Raw genomic sequence first — 23,282 nt, forward strand, 5'->3', positions numbered from 1 at the left:
TTTTTTTTTTTTTTATATGAAGAACCTCCATTCACTGGCTGCTGCCAGGCGGGGGGGAGGGCAGCCATCCCTGCTGCCCCAGGCTGCGTGGGGGGCTGTTATGAGCCCCCAGAAGCCTCAATGGCCCCTGCAGCAGCCAATGAGTGGGGCCTTTTTTTTTTTTTTTTTTTAAAACATTACCAGGAGCTGGGCTTGGCTGGGCAGGGCAGCCATGGGGGGCCTGGAGGAGAGCAGGCAGGGATTGGGGCTCATGGCAGAGCCCCCCATGCAGCACAGGGCAGTGAGAAGCAGCAGGGATTGCCCTCCCCCCTGCCTGGCAGCAGCTATAAGTGCAGCCATAGGGAGGGCTGGAAGAAAAGGCAGGGGTTAGGGGATGCTCAGGAGGTTGGGGGAGCAGTCAGGGGATGGAGTCTGGCAGGGGTCTCCTCCATGGTTTCCTCCCCACTCTCCAGACCTGCCCTCCTGTCCCTTACTTACCAGCACAGAGTCTGGATCCAGCTCCCTGTAATAGTGAGCAGGGACTGCCGAATCTCTGAATCGATTCAGACCTTTTTATTGGTCTCCTGATTTGATCTGGATTTGGAGATTTGACCATTGAATCAGGCCGAACCTTGTCTGGATTGAATCATCACCCAAAGCTTTGCACAGCCCTAATGTGCATATGTGGTTTTCACTGAATTAAACAGAAGGTGCTTGTCAGTATTAGAAGCAGAAAATTGTTCAATGCAGAAATTCTGCACTCTCGCATACATACCTATAGTGAGCAGCAAAAAAAACCTAACTAACAACTCCCTTCTGCCATGAATGGCTTTCACACACGTGGACTAACTGCTTCTTTTAATGCATTCCTGCATATCTAAGAGCTGTTTTGTAAGCCACAGAGTTGTGATTAATAGATACTACTATTTCAATGCTTATAGGTTAATGAAAAATGCATCAAAAATAGTTTTTAAAATATGGTTACTTATGTTCTAGGAGACACAGTTAAACTGCTTTAAGAGGATGGATGGATGAGATGGGTATTATTCTGGGAAAGTAAATACATGTACCAAAAAAGCTGACACTGTTGCTGCTTCAGCCTTTTCTGTTAAAAAGGAAAGAGTTTTCTGAACTTTACTCCCCTGTGCAAGCATTCTATTAGTGAGCAGATAAAACTGAAGAGATCTTACACATAAAATGCTGCAAGGGAGGCTTAATAAAATGAAATAGGGCTGTTGAGCTAGGACAAACCATTCTTATCTTCAAAGAAGTACATTTTCAGATGCTTGTGTTTGCATACCAGAAATCTCAATTATTTCATGTATAAGCAATACTATGACATGTATACGTAGACAATGAAATATTTTAATTTAAATATGCCCCATACTATACAATCTTATAAAATACCAATTAAGAGTTTGTCTTAACATATTAATTGTTATTTCAAACAGAAACAGAGTGAGCCATACACCGCTTTGGTGCTAAGAGAACAAGGCATAGGTCAGGATACACAAGCTGGAGACAGACAGTGAGATAGGCAGTTACCATGTTGCAAACTATGTTTACAATGATAGTCGCAAATGGCACTAACTGCAGCCATCCCATGTCATTCATAGCTCTGGATGTCTAATCTCCATCATGCAGGGTGTCAGTGTGCTAACATGGAAAAATCATGTCAAATGCATTACATTCCTTTATTACTGAAAATAAGTGATGCTTCTACAGGACTGCCAAGATGCAACAGCAGCAATCCCAAACATCCATGCCTTATACTGGTAGGGTTGAGGAGGTAAAAGAACATGCTACTGAAGTTAGACCAATGGCTTTGTGTTGAACAAAGGGGATATATAAAGCATCTGCATCAAATTTTGCAATAATGCCTTGTGATAAATGAGGAATCTGAAAAGAGATGATTGAGGCATCTGCTATAGGACTCTGATGTGTTTAGTTTGGGCAGCATGACCAGCATTTAAACAGAAAAGGAGAAATGTACCTAGCTGGCCAATGCTTATGTTTCAATGACTCAAAACACTGTGGATTCATGAACGTCTATACCAACACAGTATGTGAAGTTTTTTTCTAATGCAGCTAATTTACAGCCAAGTTGGGTGACATTCTGCATTGGCAAACCTCATATATTAAGCAGTGTAACAGGGAGAGAACCTCTCAAGCTGGGAAAGCAGCACACCAAGTATCAGTGCTTGTGTGCACGTTGTCAGTCAAAGCAATGAGAATAAGGCCCTGCAACTACAGACTAATATGAGGTTTGAACACATTCCTGTTTTTCTTTGGTCATAGTAGAATTTTTGCATTTTGTTCAGCACAATGGCAGGCCTGTAATTTAAAGTCTATACTGCACTATCCATTGGAATGACTATAAAAATTCATCAGTACACATATCACTGTGCTCTTTCCACTACTGTTATTTTACCCATAGATTCTAATACAGGGCAGCTAAGATGATATAGGCTACAAATGGCACAAAATTATCTTAATGTAACAGATACAAAGCACATTCTTAAGTTTGGTCCTACCCCTGCTGAAGCCAACAGAAATGTTCCTACTGACTCCAATGAGAAGAGGAGCAGGTTTTTTTATTCTTAAAAAAAAAATAAAAATCATTGAATAGCTTGCCGCTCTTCTTCTGAAAGGAGAAATGTTTCCTCGCCCTACAAGTAGTGGTTACTGTACTTTCAAAAATTATTAAAATCCATTTCAAGATTATAATCTTCATTTTAAAAGCAGATTGTACGAAACAAAACTGGTGGGTCATGTTTTTTATTAGGAAAACGTGAAAGCTTGTGCATCCTTCACCACTTCCTTGCCAAAGAGGACAGAATGGAAGTATGTCTGTTCCCACAGCTATAACCTGAATTGCAGATGCATGCATTTTTACTTTGCATTAAGCATTTCTAAATATCTGTTTGTTTTGGAAACAAAGCTAAAAGTGGATACAAACTTTCTAGACATACACAGCTTTAGAAAAAAATACAAGTGTTTAGCTAGTATAACAATCCCATCAGAAATTAATGGGGAAAGGCACTCCATCCCTCTCAAGCATACCATACATTTATCATCCATTTCATATCTGTCTTTTCAAATCACAGTTAAAAGCTTTATCTGTGACAGCTACCATGTACAGGTTCACATGACTGCATAACGGATTTCATATTTCTTTCCACTGCCATACTTTTCACTGACAACGTACTTTTCTGTGAATATACAGTGTTAGCTTTATTTACAAGTTGAAGAATATTCTCTCTTTTTTCAAAGGAGGGAGTCAACATTAATGACCCAGTATTACTCAAAATGGTATAAATTAAACTTTAAATAATTAAAAAATTGAGTTTACTTTAACAATTTTCCTATTGCACATTTTTTCATAACTTCAATAGAGAAAGCCAACATAGGCATTTAATAGAGTAAAATTTTAAAGCACAAATTATATCGCACCAAATTAAGGTGCCAAATAAGCTGTATGCCAACTGAAAACTGAGTGCCAATAAAACAACAAATATACATACAGTAAGAGCCCTAGGATGCTGAGATATAATAAATATCTTATACAATTTCTCAGATGTCCCAAAATGTAAACTAAACTATATAGAAAATAATGCAAAAGTTTGTTGATGGTCAGTTATACAGATGCACAAAATCTAACATAAGAAAAGTTTATAATTCTCACATCTTAATTTTTAAAACCATCTCAATATCACTATGCACTTCACACAATGTCTAAATCTATGAATTAGAAGACTCATAAGACATAACAAAGAAAGCTTCCCCCATCTGTTTTATAATGAAACAGCCCAGAGTACCTGAAACAACTGTTTCTTTAGAAGAAATATGACTTTCAGTTTAACAATTCTTTCTTAAACTTTTTTCTGCTTATCCTTCTGACCCAATGATCTGGGAAGGCCATGTTGCATTGCATACTATTAACTGATGTGCAGCATTAAAAACAAGGAGGAAACTTCCTGTGTTTGAGTAACAAGACATTGGAACTTCTCCTACTACTGCTGCTGCCACCACCAAAATAGTGACCTGACATTTTCACAATAAAATGTTTCCCTTGAATGTGTTTCTTTATAACCACTGAAAGCTGGAGCGTTTCAACTTAAATGAGCAGGAGTATATTCTGGCCTTCTTGTTTGAATAATTTTTGGTTTGGGTTTCTTTGCATCTTCTTCCTCCACATCATTTTCCTGGTCACTCTCGCATACATGGACAACAACGCTGGGAGTTGTGTCAGTTGCAGCATGCAGTTCATACTTTTCCCCTGAAAGTTAGAACATGGCAAAGCCGGTTAAAAGGCTCCATTTTACACAAGCATAATATAAATGATGGTTCAAAAACAGAAGAAAAACAAAACAGCTTGAAGAGACAGCAGGCTGCTGGTATGCAGCATGAAAGTACAGTGTAGGATGTCAACTGGGAAGTAAAATGTTCAAGGATTGCACCAGGTCTACCATTTAATTCTTTAGGTCTAGTTTCATGCAAAACTACTAAATGGGCTCAAGGATGTGTGTGTTCTCCTGGCAAACAGCTTATTTAGACACACGGTTGTGTTATTTCAATGACTTAGTCTTGATAATCAAGACTTTAAAGCAAGTCTTCAAAGAATGGAAAATGGCTAGTGTTTCTGAGCAAACTGCACTATAGCCATGAAATTACATTTTTCCAAATCTGCAAAGTGAAATAAGTTTGTCATAGTTTTACTGACCTACACCCAAAGGGCCAAACCCTGCCTAGAGATTCTTGTGTAACAAAGGACCAGAAAGGGCAGATTTTGTACAGATATATACAAGTAAAATGCTTTGTACATGAACAGCATTTGTTTGCAAATAAAAAGCCTCACACTCTCAACGTGCAGTAAGTGACTGCCTTCTCCCTAGGTCCTTCTGACAAGCTCTCCAACATAAAAACAGAAGTTAGAAATATTTAAGGGAGACAGCCAAGGCATGTTATAGTTATGAAAGGCCATCAGACTACTGGTTAGTAGGCTGGAGTCTATAAAAACCTTCTCTGCAATTTAATTTTCAAATACCTTTTATAAGAGAAGGATAGCTAGGAGAAAGAAAACAAGCAAACTGTGTTTTTCAATATGGTTCTTCTCTTGCTTGTTCTTCTGGTTTCACTTAATTTGGTTTGTTCTCTTAAGATCACATTTTCTTAGGTCTTGCTCCCTCCCCATTACAAATGGAAAGCTGTAAAACTCTCTTAGAGAACCACAGACTGGGCCAGGCTGAAAGTGCCCTTTGTGTAGTTTTTCCTTATGAGTTTTAGTGAGAACAAGTATAAGTATTCTCCACAGAACACACAAGGGATTTTATCTCCAGTTCTCAAGATACAGGGAATCTGCTTTCTAGACCTTCTTCCATAATCCCTTGCATTTGCATTTATATGGCAAGTAACTTATGCTCTCCCTCTTTCACTAAACCCACTGCCTCTTTTTGACAGGAAAATTATTGTAAACCTTAATGATGGCAACATTTATGTAAATCTTTTCTTGAAAGATTAAAAGATATGCAAAATGAGTTTATTGCAAGGTATCTGGAATAGCAGCAACTTTGGTGAAAAGGCACCATAGCTGTATTTTATATTTTACACTTGAAAAAAAATGTAATAATTAAAATTTTTATTTTTAAATTTTGGCATAAAATAAGTAGCTTTGTTAAAATATTCAGTTGGTCTGACAGTGAAAATGTATAGGAAAGTGTGCACTTAATGTGTGCCTCAGCAAGAATTTATTTTCACAAAGAAATTCCTAAGGGACTTTATTTTCCCCACCCTTTGATACAAAACATACTGATAGTTTAGGGGAAAATCTCTTATAAAACTTCAGAGTATGGCAGGAAGAATCTACTTTTGATGGCTTCAAAAGAGTTGCATGTAATGCTCATCATTTCAGATCACTTAATTCTGGAACATGCAGATGGTACAGCCCAGAATTTTTTATATAGCGTATTTAATGGCTACAATAAATTTTCAATAATTTTTTGTCCACTCAATTTGCATACCACCTATAAGCTAACTTTGCCATAGCTTTTAATAAATATTTTTAAAAACTGAATAACCTAATCACAATTTTTTAATTCATCCTTAACATGATTTTGCCCCTCGAAGAATTGGAAAACCGATGCACACCCACCCACAAGAAAGTGAAACTTGAAAGACTCTTAATATTTCTTACTAATGGCAGATACTATAAAGTCAAATTGTTCTGATTTAAGTAATTTTAGCTGTTATAAAAATTTAGCCATTTCTCTCTCTCCTGACATGAAAGCAATTCAGTCCTTTCAGAGATGAAGATTGCAGTAAATAAACTGTCTTGACCATAAATTCATTGTTCCAATGATAATTAAAACAAATTATTGAACCAAACTCTACACATAGCTCCTTTGTTTTAAATATCAAGTAGCTAAATTAGATCAAGGTAGGATGAGATGCATCTCATTTAAAAAAAAGTCACTGGGTCTACATCTTCTTAAGCCAAAAAGAAAAGTGACCTCACTCTGCATAGTTTTGAGGACAGTATTGAGTACACTGCACTCAAACACAGTGTTTGAAACTCTTAAGTCAATCAGCTTGACTTAATCAAAATATTTCTGTCAAGCTGAAAAAGGCTCAAGCACTGATCAACATAAAAGATTATAATCATTCATGTCTAGTTTCAGTGGCCAGGAAATGCCAGAACAGACCTTGTGGGGGTAGCTCCTCTTTAAGAGCTGAAGTCACTATTTGCTAGAGTCTTTTTTCTCCTCTTTTATAGAGAATATTACCCAAAATTATTATTTCTACTTCGCTGATGGCCCCATTAATTTAAAAAAGAGGACAGTCTCTTCTTCCCCCTGCCCTCCTTTAAAAAGGTAGTCTGAGACTAGAAACTTAGGAGAGGTCTGAACCAACAATTAGGGAGCTATTGCAGACTAGAGAAAAGGAACAGCGGAAGCATTTCCCCCTGAATTCCAGGTGGTAAAGAAGAAAATTAATCCATCAAATCGGAGGCTGAAACTGGTAATGTCCCTTCAACCTTCCCTCATTGCTGCAGAGGAAAGCAATTTAAACCCAGCTTCAACTTTTGCTAGGTATGCAATTGGAGAAAGAGCTATCAAAATCCCAAGAAATCCCTAGAACAATCAAATATCCTAGCCAGAAGCTCCAGCAGGGACCATATGGGTGTACCATGCTGGAAACTTGGGGGGTGGAGGGGTAGAAGGAGCCTGAGGACAAGCAGCCCCTCCCCTGCCCCGTGGCTGGCACTCCCTGCTGCAGCCACTTGCAGCACATGCGGGGATGTCCTGAGCAGGCACAGGTGACCCCACGCGGGCTGTGAGCGGCTGCAGCGCAGGGCACCAGCCACGAGGTGGGCAAGGGGCTGCTTTTCCCATGCTCAGCATCAGCTTGTGACCCACCCTTGCAGCGAGCCTGGGCCCTGCACCAGCTCTGAGCTCCCAGTCAGGGTTGCTCCGGGCATTATTTGCCACCGCCACCGCCACCTCTGGGCTGCCCAGCATGCAAGCTCTGGGTGGGCAGCAGCAGCAAACACTGCCTGGTGTGGCAAGCGGCGGGGGAGGGGGAAGGGAGTGACAGCTGCTGCCGCCGCCGCGCAGCTCTGATAGGGAGCCTGGAGCCACCGTGGGACCCAAAGCTGGCAGCAGGGGCAGGTTACAAGCTGGTGCCAAGTGCGGGAAAAGCAGCCCCTCTCCTGTCCCATGCTGCAGCTGCTTGCAGCCCTCATGAGGCTGCTTGTGCCTGTTCAGGACATCCCCATGCAGGCTGTGAGCAGCTGTAGCAGGGAGTGCTGGCCGCGGGGCAGGGTCACTTTTCCCTGCACTCAGCACCAGCTCGATCCCCACTGGGGAGCACGGGGTTGGGGCTGCGCACTGCCCCCGGCCTGTACCAAGGACCCAAGGGGGAGGAAGGAGTGGGCCCTGGGAGTGAGGGGGTGCACAGGGCCCACACCGGTGTCATGGGGCCAGTGCCGGCAGGGCCCAGAGCAGGGCAGCAGGAGTACAGGGTCCCAGCTGGCAGAGGCTCTATAGAGCCGGGTCAGCTCCCCCCTCTCCCTGCTGGTGCAGCTCAACCTCGATCCACAGACCCCTGCCAGCCTGAGCCCCACTTTGGGCCCCTCCAGCAGTGGCCGTGGGACACTGGTCCCAAGATAGTGGCCAGGGGGTGGGGTACCTGTCAAGAGGCGGGGCTACCCATGCAGCCCTTGACAGCTTGCCAAACTGAGTAAGCAGCCCTCCGCCCAAAATAATTGCCTGCCCCTGGTATAAACAAACATCTTTTGTAAAAAATATGTCTAACCTCTACTAATGTGTGTTGAATATTTCTTACCTGGCCCTAACTTGGAGATAGCATATAGGAGGTCATAGTTAATAACTGGAGTAGCATCTTCCACTTGTTTCCAATCAACAGGAGGAGAGGCTGGAGGTGAAATCAAAAACTGTTTCTCTGGATTTGGTGGAGCCAAATGTGGACTTCCAATATGCAAAGTCTGGGAATATAAAAATAAGGTATTTTACCAAATTATCAAAAAAATTGTATGGGGAATTTAAGATCTGAATGAATATATGTAATACTGCAACAAGCACCCAAGGTGGCAGTATAATAATGGCACTAAAAAAAGACAGCTGTATGGCACACAGCACAGAAAACATTCAGATTGATGACACAATTCTGATGAAATATATAGCAAAATGTAAACTTCTGCATCTTCGAATAGTTTCATGTTAATTTTGGCAGAAAATATCTATTTTTAAGAAACCAAAGGGAGCAATTCAACAAGGACTGCAGGGCCCACTGGCAAACAGTTTTGAAACCTATTACCATAAATTCTGAGGATTTCTGAGAATTCTGAAAAATAACAGGCTGACTGACTCCTTCAAGGACTGACCTGAGGGAGATGGGGAAAATGCCCTATGTGCCTGTTTTCCTACTGAGTGTAAATCCAAGGAGAACAAATCAGTAGCAGTCAAAAGAACCCAGATGTTCACTGAGGTGGAGTTACAGATTTCTATAACCTTGACTACCTACAGGCAATCAAGTCAGTTGCCACCCAAGTACTTCACTGGTGATGGTCCTTATGCTGTGCAGTGACTTGAATCTACTGATACAACTATATCTGTTACTCAACTATTCAGGTTGTGGACAGAAGTAACATTTAGAACATTTTAAATACACAAGTCTAGAGGTACAGGCCACTTTAGCCCAGTTTAAACTTGCTGGAATGTTTCAAAAGCACACCTGGAAAATCAGGTACTATTTTGAGCTCGTCCCCCTTGAACTGGTATGTCTGGACACAGAGCAATCCATGCCTAATGTCTGGTTAGTCCTCAAGGCATCCCAAACTGCACTGCTCTTCATCCCCTCAAACCTATGAAGGGCAATGGGGCTGGTTTGGGATGCAATGTGGGATGGACTACCCGTCAAAGATCTACAGCCTGCAGAGACCAGAGTAAGCAGGTGTAAGGAAGCAGAAAACCTCTCTGTCAGTTTGCTTCACTGGTAGGAATCCAGAGCAGGGATCCCAGGTTTATTTGGTGGAGAAGGTAGACAAGTTAGAGGGAGAAAAGGGGCTTTGTGGTGGGTGGGTAGCTGTGCCTGGGAACACCTGTCAATGGCTGGGTGTAAGGGGTGGGAACGAGCCATTGCACACTGGGGACTTAACAGAACAGAATGGCAGTCAATTCTATGCTCAATGTAAAGTGAATTAGCTCATTAACTGTTAAATTGCACCCTCCCACCTCATTCATGCAGCCCTGCCCTGACGTGTTCTGGGGGTGGCGCAGAACAGCCAGCCCCAATAGGAACCAAGGACCAGGGGGCCCAGAGTCCCCCAACACCTGGCAACCCCCTGCCCCAATCCACGTCTCCCTCCTCAGCTCCCCCAGGGGAATCCTGGGGAGCACTCTGGGCACTGACCCTGGGAAAGTATGATGGTCTCTACCAGGCCATGGTGGCATTTTGACAGCAATACAATCCCAAAGTAGTAAGAGATTTACTTAGAAGTCTTAGCAGTGTATATGTGTGGACACCTCTTTCCAGGGACAAGTGTGGATCAGTGAAATATCTTGAATGGTTCAAGTGTTATGTCAGTCTCCACCTCATTGAATACTCGCTGTAGTCAAATCTGACCTCTGATAATTATTATAACATTTTCAGAAGAAGTCTATTCAATAATTACAAACTATATCAGCTTAAGACTCAGGAGCAGAGAGACTGCCTTTATAGAAAAAAAAATTCTTGGCAAGACCTACCTGTGCAAAATACAGTTTTATTTCCTTTCCAAGGAACTCTGTTTTGTGTAGCTGAATTCTAGCTTCTGCTGCTGATAAAGGGTTGCTGAAGTTTATTCGTGCTCTTTTGAAGCTTTTAAAATACTGAAAAGTGGCATCTTTGTCATATGTTCTAAACAGTGATTCAAATTTGGCCTGAAAAAACAAACAGCAAATATTAAAATAACAAAAGATGTACATGGAACACTCTTATATTCTTAAGAGGTCAACTGTATCTTATGACACACTGGCATTATTAGACACATGTTAAAAATTCTTAAAGAAAACAGTAATTCTGCCATCATAAACCAGCAATCCTAATTTATTTGAGGTACAGCACAAGCTTCCCCCTACCTCCATAAGGACTAGTTTTCAGCACTGAGGAAAAAATTAGTGGCTTCCAAGTGGAAGTAAAGATTGCAAAAAAATTGCTGTCAGAAGCTTATGACTCAAATTTGTGTATACAAAAAAGTAACATTACAGGATTTCAAATCTTGCAAGTTTTAACAGTCTGGCTGTCATAAGGATTTCTATGAAAAATTAACAAAAACAGATTAAATGAAGGACTAGAAGGCTTTACTCAATACGGGTCCCCATGTGGTAGATGTGAAAAATAAATATTTTTGTGCTGTACTGAAGTATGCCTATTTCCAAGGAAACCAGGTACTTAACTATCTTAATATAAAAAGTAGAAAAACCATGGCAAATCCATTTTTGTACCTGAATTTTTATCTTCTCACCCACCTATGGACTGCAAAGAATTTCACAGCCTCAAAGAAAATACTGTTCTAATTTGCAAAGGTAGGAAAACAGAGGCAAAAAACCGTCAATGAATGCTTCCAACAGCAAACTTCTTGAAGAGCTGGAACTAAACCCAAAATAGACTCAAATTTGTCCTTTCATAAGTTTGTAGCCTATAAGTTACGCTGCCATCTAGACTAGATGGCTAATTTAATCACTGTTTAGCAGCCTGCATTGAGCATTCAAATATTTAACATTCATGCACTCACAGCTCTAGGGCAGCTATCCAAACCAAATGTGGCTATTTTTACATTATTTATGAAGAACATTTCCATTTTCACTCCATGGAGCTAGGAGATGGAGTGTGGAATTAAGAGGGGCGTCTGGGGCCAACATATTTTTCAAGAGTGTTTTAAAACACAGTATCTTATCAAACCTGCCCTCAAGTTTGTTGATTTTTGCATGTGTGCTAGGATTTCACAGACATTTACTGATCAGTGTATTCCAACTTTTGTATTCCATTTCATCACGGATTTTTGGATTACTCTACGTTATTCCAGGATTGCAGAGAAGCAACAGTGTAACCTAATCAGAATTATTCTGTGAACAGGTAAACTTCCTTAACCCAAATAGTCTAACTGAACCAATTTTCTACTGATATCTAGGCAGTCTATGTACTACTCACGTTTGATTAGTTACTCAAAATTATTTCGTGATTTTTTAAAATTCAGCTGTCCTGCCTCAAGTCATATTTAGAGTATTCCATATAAAAATTTATTTAGCATTAATAAAATTCACATGAATAGAGCCTTTATTAGGATCACTTGTTATTGGTTGGCTTCTTAAAACTGGAAAATAACCTGATCTGGGTTTTAAAAAAAGAGTCCAGCCTGGATTCTTATGTTTCTTGCATTACTGCTCTGTATACCAAGACTTTATTCACATCTTATGAGAAAAGACAAAGCCTGTCTAGAGTTCAGACTTTACAATTAACCAGTAACCTTTGTAGACCTTTTGCATGATAAGTAAATTGTATGGAATCCTTCTCTTTTGTTAGTCAACAAAGGAAGCCTGCATGTTGAAAAATACCCACCTCATTAATCCAGCTTCCAGATGAAGTAAATTTATATTATTATCATGGCAATTACTAGCACAATGCATTTATTTTGTACTTAGATCTCTAGTATAGAATAACTAATTCACTACAGATAGAAAAGGTTGACTTTGGATTAGATGGATAAGAGCAAAAACGTTATCTATTGTATTTTTATTAACAATTGTGATTTCACACTGATGTAATCTAGGCTTGGATTATTCTAATTTATATGAATACTGCTACTGTCAACAGTCTAAATCATGTGAACATTACAGCAAATGATTTCATATAAGAGTACATGAAGAAGACTTTATACATATGCCTGCCTATCTATATACATTGAATATATTTGTGGACAGATTACATTAGATATATGGAAAAGGAAAAGCTCAAAATCTTACTTTCCATGACAATCAAGATCACACATGGACTATACGTTTTTAGATCAGCTTTCTAAAAGGGTTAGTCACATCTAACTTTAAACTTCAAAATACTTTTCAATCATTTTACAATAGCACCTACAATACTTCAGTATCCATTCACATAACTAAAATGACCTTAAAAAAAAAAAAAAACCTCTTACCCTTGTTTCCATGTGATTGAAGACTTCACTGTTTGCCACGCAGGCAATTAGAGAACCAAAACTATAGTTAAAGTTTCTAAAATGCATTTTGTGCTTCACTAAAGTCTGGCTAGCAGTTCAGCACAAAACAGTCACTTTTAAGGAAGATCTCGGGTCTGTAGGCAGTGTTTATAAAGGAACAAGTCCAACCCCTCAGAGAGGGAAAAAACCACCCAGCTTTCAGAGAATCCTGTATGTGACAGCAAATTCCTGAACAAAGTCCTGCATGCTTTTCAGGCAGTCAGGGACAAAATGTAAGCTTCTACTGGAAAGAGGTGACGTCAGCACATTAGTCAGTTTCCCTATGCTAATTAACTTTGCTTTGGAGGATGGAAAAAACAGCTGATGTTTGCACAGCAGCTGCTTTATCAACTCCTCTTGCAGCATAGTTTCCATTGGTAGTAATTCCATTCAACACTCAGACAGCAAGCTCTTCACTTGAATGGGACAACCCATCTTAAGATGGAAAATGTTACTGCAAAACGACCAAGGTCTACAGCAATAAACAGTAATTAGCCAGGAGGGAAATTTCAAGACTTTGGAACTGAAAACTAATCCCTCGGTTAGTAACACTAATCCTGTGCCTTCCGAAAAGTTTTAAAAATAAGGATTAGAGGAAATATATTCTGAAAAATACTTTTTTCCTATTAAATATTTTGTTGGGGGAATCTTGTTTCAATACTTTTTCCAGTTCAACTTCATGAATTCATTTCTCACTTCCACTTCATTAGAATCTGAGTTTAGGTGCAGTAATATGAAATCACACAATGCACAGGGGTTCTAAGAATAGCTTACAGATAGGATTTTAACACAAAGCCCTATCTTTCATTGTTACAGAATACTAACACACCAAATACATCAAACCAACCAAACAAAAACTCTACCCCTTATGCTTGACAAGACCAGTTTAGAACGTTGTTCAGAGAAAGCTGTATTCTCTGGAAACAGTATGACAACTTAAAACCTCCCATTCAATCTGTTAAAGATATGGAAAACTAGTTTGAAAGTGTATATTATGGCAACTATGCATTACAACTGTAATGAACTAAAATATTTTGTATTAGTTTTACTATTAAATTCTACTTTTTTTATATATATACACATTTCAATACAGTGTTTGCAGAGCTGCTATTGGTAAGTACAAATATTCTGAAAATTAAAGTTCTGAACCTACAAACTTTTTAAAAAGAAATCTATTTTATTCATGTCCCCTTCATTTTACTGGATCTAATTATCAGCTTAAAAGTTTATGATATCCACCATACATGTTTGCAGCACTGCTGACTTTCTTTAAGTTTCAACTCTAGCTAAAATCTGTCATGTAAGAACAAAAATCACTTCAGTGCTAATAGTGACCAATGTATTTAGATTGTCATTATATTCAAGGTAACTGTGAACTATTTTGTCTATAGAGGGTAACATTTTCAAAAATAAAATTAAAATAATGTTCTTAGGGTACAACAGGGATGATAGTAGTATTTCCAAAAAATACAAAGGCCACGTCTACATACCAAACTTACCACATCTGGCAGTGGCTCCCTCAAAATTCCAACACACCATGCTGCTTTGCAGGGGCTGCCTCCTGAACTAGAAGCAATGCATCTGTGGCTTGAAACAGATCCATGCCAAAAACGGAGTGGATCCACTGTGCTGGGATGCATCCCAGAACAGCTGATTTACTTCATTGTACAAAATACATCACCTGTTACCATATAATCAATGGGCAGGACAACAGGCAACATGTTCCCTGTTTCTAGACATGTGGCCCTAGCAATTTCTGGGGCAGATCTCTTGATACAGAGAAAGTTGGGCTCCCCAGGTGGCTGGAGAGTGTAGGCAGCTCTCAGCTTTCTTGCCATAAGGCAAATAGACATCCTTAGGAATTAAGTGGGACAAATTATTACTTTCTTTTATTGTGGCCAATTTGGGCATTTGTGGCATGACAAAGAATATGGCTATTTATTTGTTTTTGCATTCAGCCACCATAAAAAAAATGAGGATGGCATAAAGGCAATGTAAGGTGACATCTGTTTCAACCCCAAATTTGCTTGCACTAGAGGCAGGCTAAGTGGTACTGGTTTAAATACTGACAGCTAACACAAATATGGCAACCCTGCTTTTCAGCCATAAGACAGGTTACGCAGAGCATGTTTGAAGGCACAGCTGCCTGGCACATTAAATTTGACAGGTAGACATGCTCTATGTGATCTAGGAGCAAAGTCACATTGATGGAGGAATATAAAGTTGACTGGAACCAGGGGTGCACCGATAAAGATTTTTTTGGCCAATACTATTGGCCTATTATTAACCAACCATACTGGCCAATACCAATCCAACTGCCTAGAAAGGGGCATGGGAGGGGCGGGCGGGGGGGTGCAGATTGAGGCCTCCATGGTGTGGAAAGGAATGGGGCTGGGACAGGGAGATGGGCAGGGGCAGCCAATGCCCAGGTGGGGCTGGGCATGAGATATGTCCCCCATGGCTCCCCCGGAGCTGTGTGCAATGGCAGGAGCTGCTCCAGATGAGCTGCCTGCAGCTCTGTCCATCCCATTCCCTGCCTGGGCAGCACCTGCCCCTGCCCCATTCCTTCCTCACTGTGGGGGGCCTTGACCTGTCACCACCTAAGCCCTTTCCTCCCACAGACTTATTGGCGGGACACTGCTCTCCAAGCCACCGGGCTGCACTCCTGGCCGTGTGTCTAGCACACCTACTGCCTAGAAAATGACCAGCTCGGTAGCACAGAAGTGGAAAGGGATCTTGGAGTCCTAGTGGACTCCAAGATGAACTTGAGTCGTTAGTGTGACAAAGCTAACTGCACTTTATCATGCACCAGCAGATGCATGACGAACAGAACCAAAGAGGTAATACCTCCCCTCTATTGGGCACTGGTCAGGCTGCAGTTGGAGTACTGAGTCCAGTTTTGGGCACCACACTTCAAGAGGGATGTGGATAACCTGGAGAGGGTCCAGAGAAGGGCCACTCGTATGGTTATGGGCTTGCAGACCAAGCCCTACGAGGAGAGACTAGGGCACCTGGACCTCTTCAACCTCTGCAAGAGAAAGTTGAGCAGCAACCTTGTGACTGCCCATCAATTCATCATGGGGGTGCAGAAGGGAATTGGTGAGGCTCTACTCACCAAGGTGCCCCTGGGGGTCACAAGAAATAATGGCCATAAGCTAGCAGAGAGCAGACTTAGACTGGACATTAGGAGGAACTTCTTCACAGTTAGAGTGGCCAAGGTCTGGAATGGGCTCCCAAAGGAGGTGGTGCTCTCCCCTACCCTGGGGGTCTTCAAAAGAAGTTTGGATAGGCATCTGGCTGGGGTCATCTGAACCCAGCACTCTTTCCTGCCTATGCAGGGGGTTGGACTCAATAATCTATTGAGGTCCCTTTGGAACCTAATATCTATGAATCTATGAAAGGTGGTGCTGGCTGAAACAGAACGCCTAGAGTGTATTTCATCAATTCTGTGTTGGAGCTTGTGGTGTTCTCATAGTGAGGATATTTTTCAGTACAAACAAGCATAGAACTCCTTCAAAGAGGCATCTGCAAAAACCCTGAAATATTGCCAATATTACACAAGCCAGTACAGAACATCCATTTAGCAACATAAGCAAGTAAAAACATGAGTTTAACTAAAAACTGATTTGAAAATAATTTGAAGTAAGTATGGCAAGAATATTAATGTGTAGAGCAGGTAGTGCACAAAAAATCATTTAGTGTAATGTTCGAATTTCTATATCTGAAATTAGAAAGTAGATCCCTCTACAGTGCAGATGTTCCTTCATGTTTAAAACTGTATAAAAAATTTGATGAATTGTTATCTCTGCTGGCAAATTTCAGTTTGGAAGAAACTTTCAAAAATATTATATATTAATAATTTAAGTTCCTATAATTTCATGGGTCTGAGGTCCTTAATATAACAATACAAGTCATATAGCAGCATCACAAATGATGTAATAGTTGTTCTGCATGTACCACATTTCTGTAACACCGGAATGCACATAAAACTCATTATTTTAAAATAGTAAATATAAAAATGGTGAGAAATATAAAACTAGAAAGATTACCAATGAAAACTTCAGGGATAGAAACATTAATTAAATACAATCTGATTTACTGCCAAGCTGCAAGTTACCCAAATTACAGGATTTAAAGCTGCCAACACCACTAAAACTTTCAGCATGTAGTCCTAACAAAGGTATTTTAAGAACTCTAAAAGCATGTCAGGTACTGCAAATTATACTGCAAACCCTATTTACCTGAAAAAGTTAAAGGCTAATTTAATTTTCTCTACACTAGATATACCTAAAAGCCAATTTACAGCATTGACTTAAAAATAAGTCTGATTAAGTGCAACTTGCTGGGATAACACTGCTGTCCTCGTAATTACTAGTCAATTTATTTTATTCTGTGTTGTATTGTAAAGGTCTCTATTGAGCCATGTTTTCTCTGCAATGTGGTAGGTGTGTTCCTGCTGTAGTTCACTCACATGTTTTTGGGTGAAATCTGTATTTGGGCACAGATTCCTGAGTTGGGTGATGTTACATTTGACCATGAATCTAGCCCTTAGTTCTATAGGAAATGAAGCATTAAAAAAACCCAAACACAAACAAAATACAACAAACAAAGCTCCAAAGAACGTTCTTCCTGTGTTACTGCTTTTCTCACTGCCACAAACACAAAATACCTTCACATCTTACTGCTGGCACCATCACCCATCTTCCTGAATCTAATTTTGTAGCTTAAATCAGATAAGATTTCTAGGCACGACTACAAAATAAACAACCCCCCACCCCAATTCCTCCATCCACAAGCATGCTTAGCATCTCACAGGATGGATTCCTTAAACTATACTCTTGCATGTAAAAACAGAGAATCCTGGTTACTCCATGCAACTACACTACTTGTGATTTTTTAAATTCAGTTTAGAAGATTCAGGATGGAAGAGAAACCAATTCAGATTCTGCTCTACATGATACCCCATGCCATTGTTAAAGTTAATTCCCTGAAAATAAGCCATGAACGTAACTCAGCACAAAAACTGTTCCAGTTGTGCAGAAATTCCAAACACAAAGTATTAACCAAAAAAACCCCAAAGCAAAATGAGACATACAAAACAAAAACAAATCCAAAAAACCTGCTTTGGTTTCAATTTAGAAATTGAAATGAGCAAAATTTTGAAGAAGTCTAATCCTACTTGCTGCTATACTTTGATCAAAATAAATACCAGCTACGTGAGTTAATGGGTTAAATAAGTTATTGTGTATCATAAAAAATGTAGTTGATCAAAAGGACTTCCTGCATCTTTATGCAGGATAATAAAATAGACACCTATGATGACCTGTTTCACTTAATAAAAGAGTTGATTGATAATTAAAGCAGTACCCTATCTTGCAGTACTGGAGATCTATTTTAGAAGCCAATCAAAATTAAAAATAACTATTAAAACATCCTGCATTGCAACTGTTGCAACATTTACTTGTGGTGAAGTTTTATGGCATTTGATGTGATAAGGAACCATCTTGAAGTAAAAAAAATTCACTGCACGGCTATAAGAACTCTAGACTTCTGTGGCTCAAACAGGTCTAATATAATATCACCTTTACGTCTCCTATAGCCCTGACTATTAGTGAAGGAAAGTTGACATTTCTGCCTTTGCCTTGGGACTCCATGATAGCAGGTAGAGAAAGTTTCACAGGTAATCTTACTGTCCCAAAGCCAGGTGTCATAACAACCCCTAGTGGCTGGGCTGTAGCCTCTGACCACACCTTAATACAGGAGAATCCATTTCAATTTGGTGAAAAAGTTATGAAAAGCACACCTGGCATAAGATGGATGAAACTGAGTTGTCCTACCTTCTCAGTGTTTACATTCATAGCTGGAGCCCCAGGGGATGATGGCAATTGAAACTCAAGTTTTACAAGGTTTTACAAAGTGACCTGTCTTGAAAAGTTACTTTGTGAGCAGAGGTTACTTCTTTGTGATGGCTACTTTTTAGTGATGTTACATGGGAGGTCTCCTGGCAGAGAAGCTAAATCAAGTGGAACATCAACTCTAGGGACATGTTTTAGTAGGAGACACAAAGGCTGAGAGGAAGATAATGAATCACAGCAAGTGGGAGGGTGGGAGTATAAACGGGGCTCAGAAGACCATAGACAGTGACTACAGAGTGGATTATAGATAAGATGGGAGGTTTGCATGTGCCCACTGACAAATTCCTGGACAAAAATAGAGAAGAGGGTTTGGAGATGAGGAAAGACACAGATAAGCCTTTTGTTACTGATATCTGCTATGAGAAATGGGGGGAAAAAAAAAAACTAAGAGAGGAAAATTATGTTACAATACTATGAGTTCTCTGCCTGACCAGACATAAAGCTTGGAAGCAATAAAACCAGAATTTCTTAATTTAACTACGGCCTCAACCAAGGTTTACATGTAACTTCAAAGTCTGCACTTCATAAGGCAAACATTTAAATTTTATCTTCTTAGTGATTTTGTAGGTCACTGAAAGTCAGAACAGAAACGGCTATATATTGTCTTAACCATACTTAGTACATAAATATCAACTTGAAGTTTTCTGGAATGAAAGCACCTAATAATCCATTAAGGCTATTTTTGTGGCTTGAAAAATAGTCCTCATCTATCTGCAGATGTGGTTACATGTAATTCCTTAAACTAGACGTGTGAGAATTCAAGTCAACTTCTTGCCCTGGTCCCAGTAGAAGAACAGGAATACCATATGCATTTCAGACACTATGCAGATAAACCAGAACTCCCGTTTTGTCCTGAGGTCAGGATGAGAAGTTGGCTTTTATATACATATCTATATTCTGATAAAAAGAAATGAAGAAATTACTCCAAAAGAGAAACCTGAATTTCTCTATATACTTGTGCATAGACTGCAGTCACCTCCAAGACCATCTCTCTACTCTTCCTTATGTCAATGGACACACTCAAAACAAGTTATCAACATTTCAGTCAGATAATAGCAACACAGAAAAGAATCAAGTTTCTGGACACCTTTCATCTCCCAGCCAGTGGAATCCAAAACACCTTTCTTGAAAGGAGACCATTTGTATAGTGACAGCCAGCTTTTTTCACATGACGGAGAAGCTGGCCAAGCCATAACATAGCAGCAAGGACAGCAAACCATATGACCCTTTTGTCTCCATATAGTAAATCATTCAGTGCTGAAAGTTACCAGTAAATAGGACTTAAAAAGAAACTTGAGAGAAACAAGGGATATGTTCATAAAGTTGAAGAGATTCCGAAATGATCCAAAAGGTCATACTGAACATTCTTCTCCCTGGAAATCCTCTAATTAGGCAGCATGGATCAACAGCCTCAATCTCTTATTCAGCAGGGAGAACAGTACTAAATGGTTGCATCTTTTTACACAGTTACGCATTACACAGCACTTATTGAGTTACTTGGAGTAAGCCCCTAAGAGATTTTATAACCATTCAAACTGTGAAAGGAAAAACACTTGCAGCAATGGTGTAGTAAGCCACAGTGGTGGAGCTGAGGCAGTGAACTGCTGTGTAGCTTGCCTGTTAGTGCCTTTGTTGTGTTAGTGTAGCTTGCCTGTTAGTGTTCGTTGTTGAGTATGGACATAATTATTTTCTAGCACAGTGGTGTGTGTGTACAAATATTATATAAAATCAATGGTTTTAGTCAAAAAAAGAAAGGGTAGTGATGAAGTATGTATATTCAGTTTTCATCATGCTGGCAGAGAAATAATTGCAACAAAGACTTTCTGGTCCATTAGAATGCTGCATCTTCTTATTCATTATAGAAAACACATGGCAATACAAGAAAAAGAACTGGTTTTCCTAAATATATATAACTCAAGATTCTGTATCTTAGAACAGGAATGCCTACAAAGTGACAAAATGAAACAGTCATCGGTCTTAACTCCATGTTTTGATGGGCATGGAGTTAAGGCTAATTATTAACTCCTCCCCATTTATTTTATTGCTGCATATCATGACAAGCACCTGATCACTTGTTATTTGTAGACATGCAGCAGATAAACTAGCTAATAAGAGGAATAGTCACTGAATTTCTAGCCAGAAGACCAGAACAAGAGAACTTGCAAAATCTGTTTTTGGATTTTTCAGCCTTACCACATCTGATGCATCACATAATTGCAGTAAAACAAAAGACAAAGAGCCTCAAAAACAAGAATCAGATTTAAAATACCAAAGCACAAGAGCGTGAACAAAAAATTCCACATCACACAGTCAATGGTAGCAGATGAAGACTTTTTCCAATGTCAGCATAAGCTAGAGTTATACTATTGTTTTTGTTTTTTTTCTTTTTTGCATATAACAATCAACTGTTCTAAATTTACAGAGTAACAAAGCTAAAAATAAGTACATGATAGGATTCATGGTTATATGGGGATCTGAGACAGATCCCACTCTGTGACTAGCTCAGCTGGGGCTGCTGGGCATGGGGGGATCAGAAGCTCTCAGTGGGTGGAGCTGAGGACTTCTCTGCATCAGGGAGCTTAAACCCTCAAGTCCAGCAACCCAACCAGGGCTGAGGGGCTCCCTGTCCTGGGGAGTTTAAACTAAGGTTGGTATTTGACCAGCTAGATATACATTAAAAATTGTAAAAAAACCAAAACCCAAAACCAACAACCCGCCAATACATCCAAATAATGCACAGAAAAAGCACAATTTTTCTATCAAGAAATGTATAAAAAAAATTTAAAATTGTATTTCTGTCATGGAAACCAAGAAAAGTAGTTGTTTTTGTAAAAGTGCTATAATCTTTTGACCAATCAAAAAAATATTCAGTCAACTGACTGGTCAGTTGACAGTATTTGACCGGCTTGCAAACCCTAGTTTAAACCTCATAGTCAGCATGAGCCCAACTGGGAGCCTTTGATTATCTGTGCCCAGCAGCCCCAGCTGCCAGGTAGGAGAGAGGGTGGGTGGGACCAGGGCATCTCCAGACCTAGCTGGAGACCTAGGGCTGCCCTGGGGACAAGCTCTGAAAAATAAATAAATAAATAAATAAAAGCCAGCTGATTGTTATCACTGGGTTAAGTGGACACCCACATTACATCTGAAACACTCTTGTGGCTTGTTTTGCTCTTAATGGCACCTTAAAAATTGGTGAGCCCATGGCACTGGTAAATGGTGCACTTAACAGGTTAAACGTTATAAATGTAACAAGTGCCAAGACCCTTAGTGTTTGGCTTCAGCAGAATAGCACTTCTAAAAACTATAACAAAAATCAGACAAAATGGAAAAGTTGCATACAATTTTTTTAATTAAAAAATTAAGTAGAGCAACTATGAAGTCTGGATGGATATTAAAAAGATATTAAATACCATGCACCAGAACAGTTTTAAAATCGTTTTAAATTCTTGTTCAGTGTTTATAGACAAACACTAGAACATACAATTTAAGAGGCAACCCAGCATTTCCACTGAACTATTATGTTTTTTCATATATTCAATAACTTATTTCTACCTGACAAATCAATTAATGTACTTACAGATTAACGTTTGTTAAATATTATCTAGTGGTGATAGCATAGGCAGCACATGCCTTTGAAGAAGAAAAAGTTATGGAACTACATAGGTTATAGAGCTGGGTTTTGTGATCATAAGGAAATTATAAACCAAATTTCCCTAAAGATAACTAGTTTTTAAATAATGGAAACAGCCTTTGGGGAAAAAGGACATAACCAGAGCAAAATAGATGGAAATTCTTATGAAAGAAAATCCAGTAATAATTAAAGGGCAATTAATTTCATTTTCCGGAGGGGGGTAGGGGTGAAGGAGAACACCAGTTTTGGCCTGGTGAAAGAATAGTCAGATCACTTCGGCGAACTTGAAACAGGCAATGCAAAAAGTGACCATCTTCCACAGTTGAAGGCTATTTAGAACTGGTTGGTCTTCTTCTGTAATGGGAGGTTTCCTTTTCTAACAAGCCAACATCTTAAGAGTAGGACTATTCATTTGGTTTTAACAGTAAAGCTGGATAATCTTTCTCCAAAGTACTTCACCTTATCCTTAAATATTATTAATAAGGATTCTTTGGGAATCATAAAGACAGACCTAAAAGAAACAGTTTCAAGTGGAATAAATAGAGTATCTCAATTATTAATAGCAAAACTGAACAAAGTAAATTTTAATAATAGCACCAATATATACAATGTATAAACAGAGAGATGATAGAACCTTCAAAGTAACTGTATAACTATGGAATAAAGGAAGCATGAGGTATTCTTCTTAGTGCCATAACAAGGAAAAAATGTAAGCAGCTGTGGCATGTTGGAGAGTATTTGTCTGAACATCAGTTACAGGAAAGATATAGGGAAAAAACAAACAATGGAGCTTCAAGGAAAAACACAGTTAAAAAAGATGGGAGAGGGCTTACAGTACACAAAAGAAGATACTAAAAGTGGACTTTAAAAAATGTAAGTGAAGGGGTACAACACAGGATAAAAAGATCTGACTCCACCCATGACTGGACCACGGGTATAGAGGGCTATACCCTGTACAGGAGGGATCGTGTTGACAAAAGGGGCGGGGGTGTAG

General features: G+C 39.5%; 1 protein-coding gene across 2 annotated transcripts in view; it reads right to left on the reverse strand.

Moving 5' to 3' along the window:
• Window positions 1-1,322: 1,322 nt before the first annotated feature.
• The window catches only part of RCAN1 (regulator of calcineurin 1), a 65,008-nt gene continuing 43,048 nt past the window's right edge, over window positions 1,323-23,282 (reverse strand). Inside the window, exons 1-4 of one of the 2 annotated variants that reach the window (XM_019528895.1) lie at window positions 12,683-12,962; window positions 10,245-10,418; window positions 8,323-8,482; window positions 1,323-4,258 (exon numbers count right to left, since the gene is read on the reverse strand). In XM_019528895.1, coding sequence (XP_019384440.1) covers window positions 4,092-4,258; window positions 8,323-8,482; window positions 10,245-10,418; window positions 12,683-12,769 — 588 coding nt within the window. In that variant the 5' untranslated portion in view covers window positions 12,770-12,962 and the 3' untranslated portion in view covers window positions 1,323-4,091. Of the gene's footprint in view, window positions 4,259-8,322; window positions 8,483-10,244; window positions 10,419-12,682; window positions 12,963-23,282 lie in introns of those variants that run through there. The other variant, XM_019528894.1, reaches the window with a different exon arrangement.

This window comes from Crocodylus porosus, unplaced genomic scaffold (assembly GCF_001723895.1).
Source record: "Crocodylus porosus isolate Cpor-Errol unplaced genomic scaffold, CroPor_comp1, whole genome shotgun sequence".
Classification (NCBI taxonomy): Eukaryota; Metazoa; Chordata; order Crocodylia; family Crocodylidae; genus Crocodylus; species Crocodylus porosus.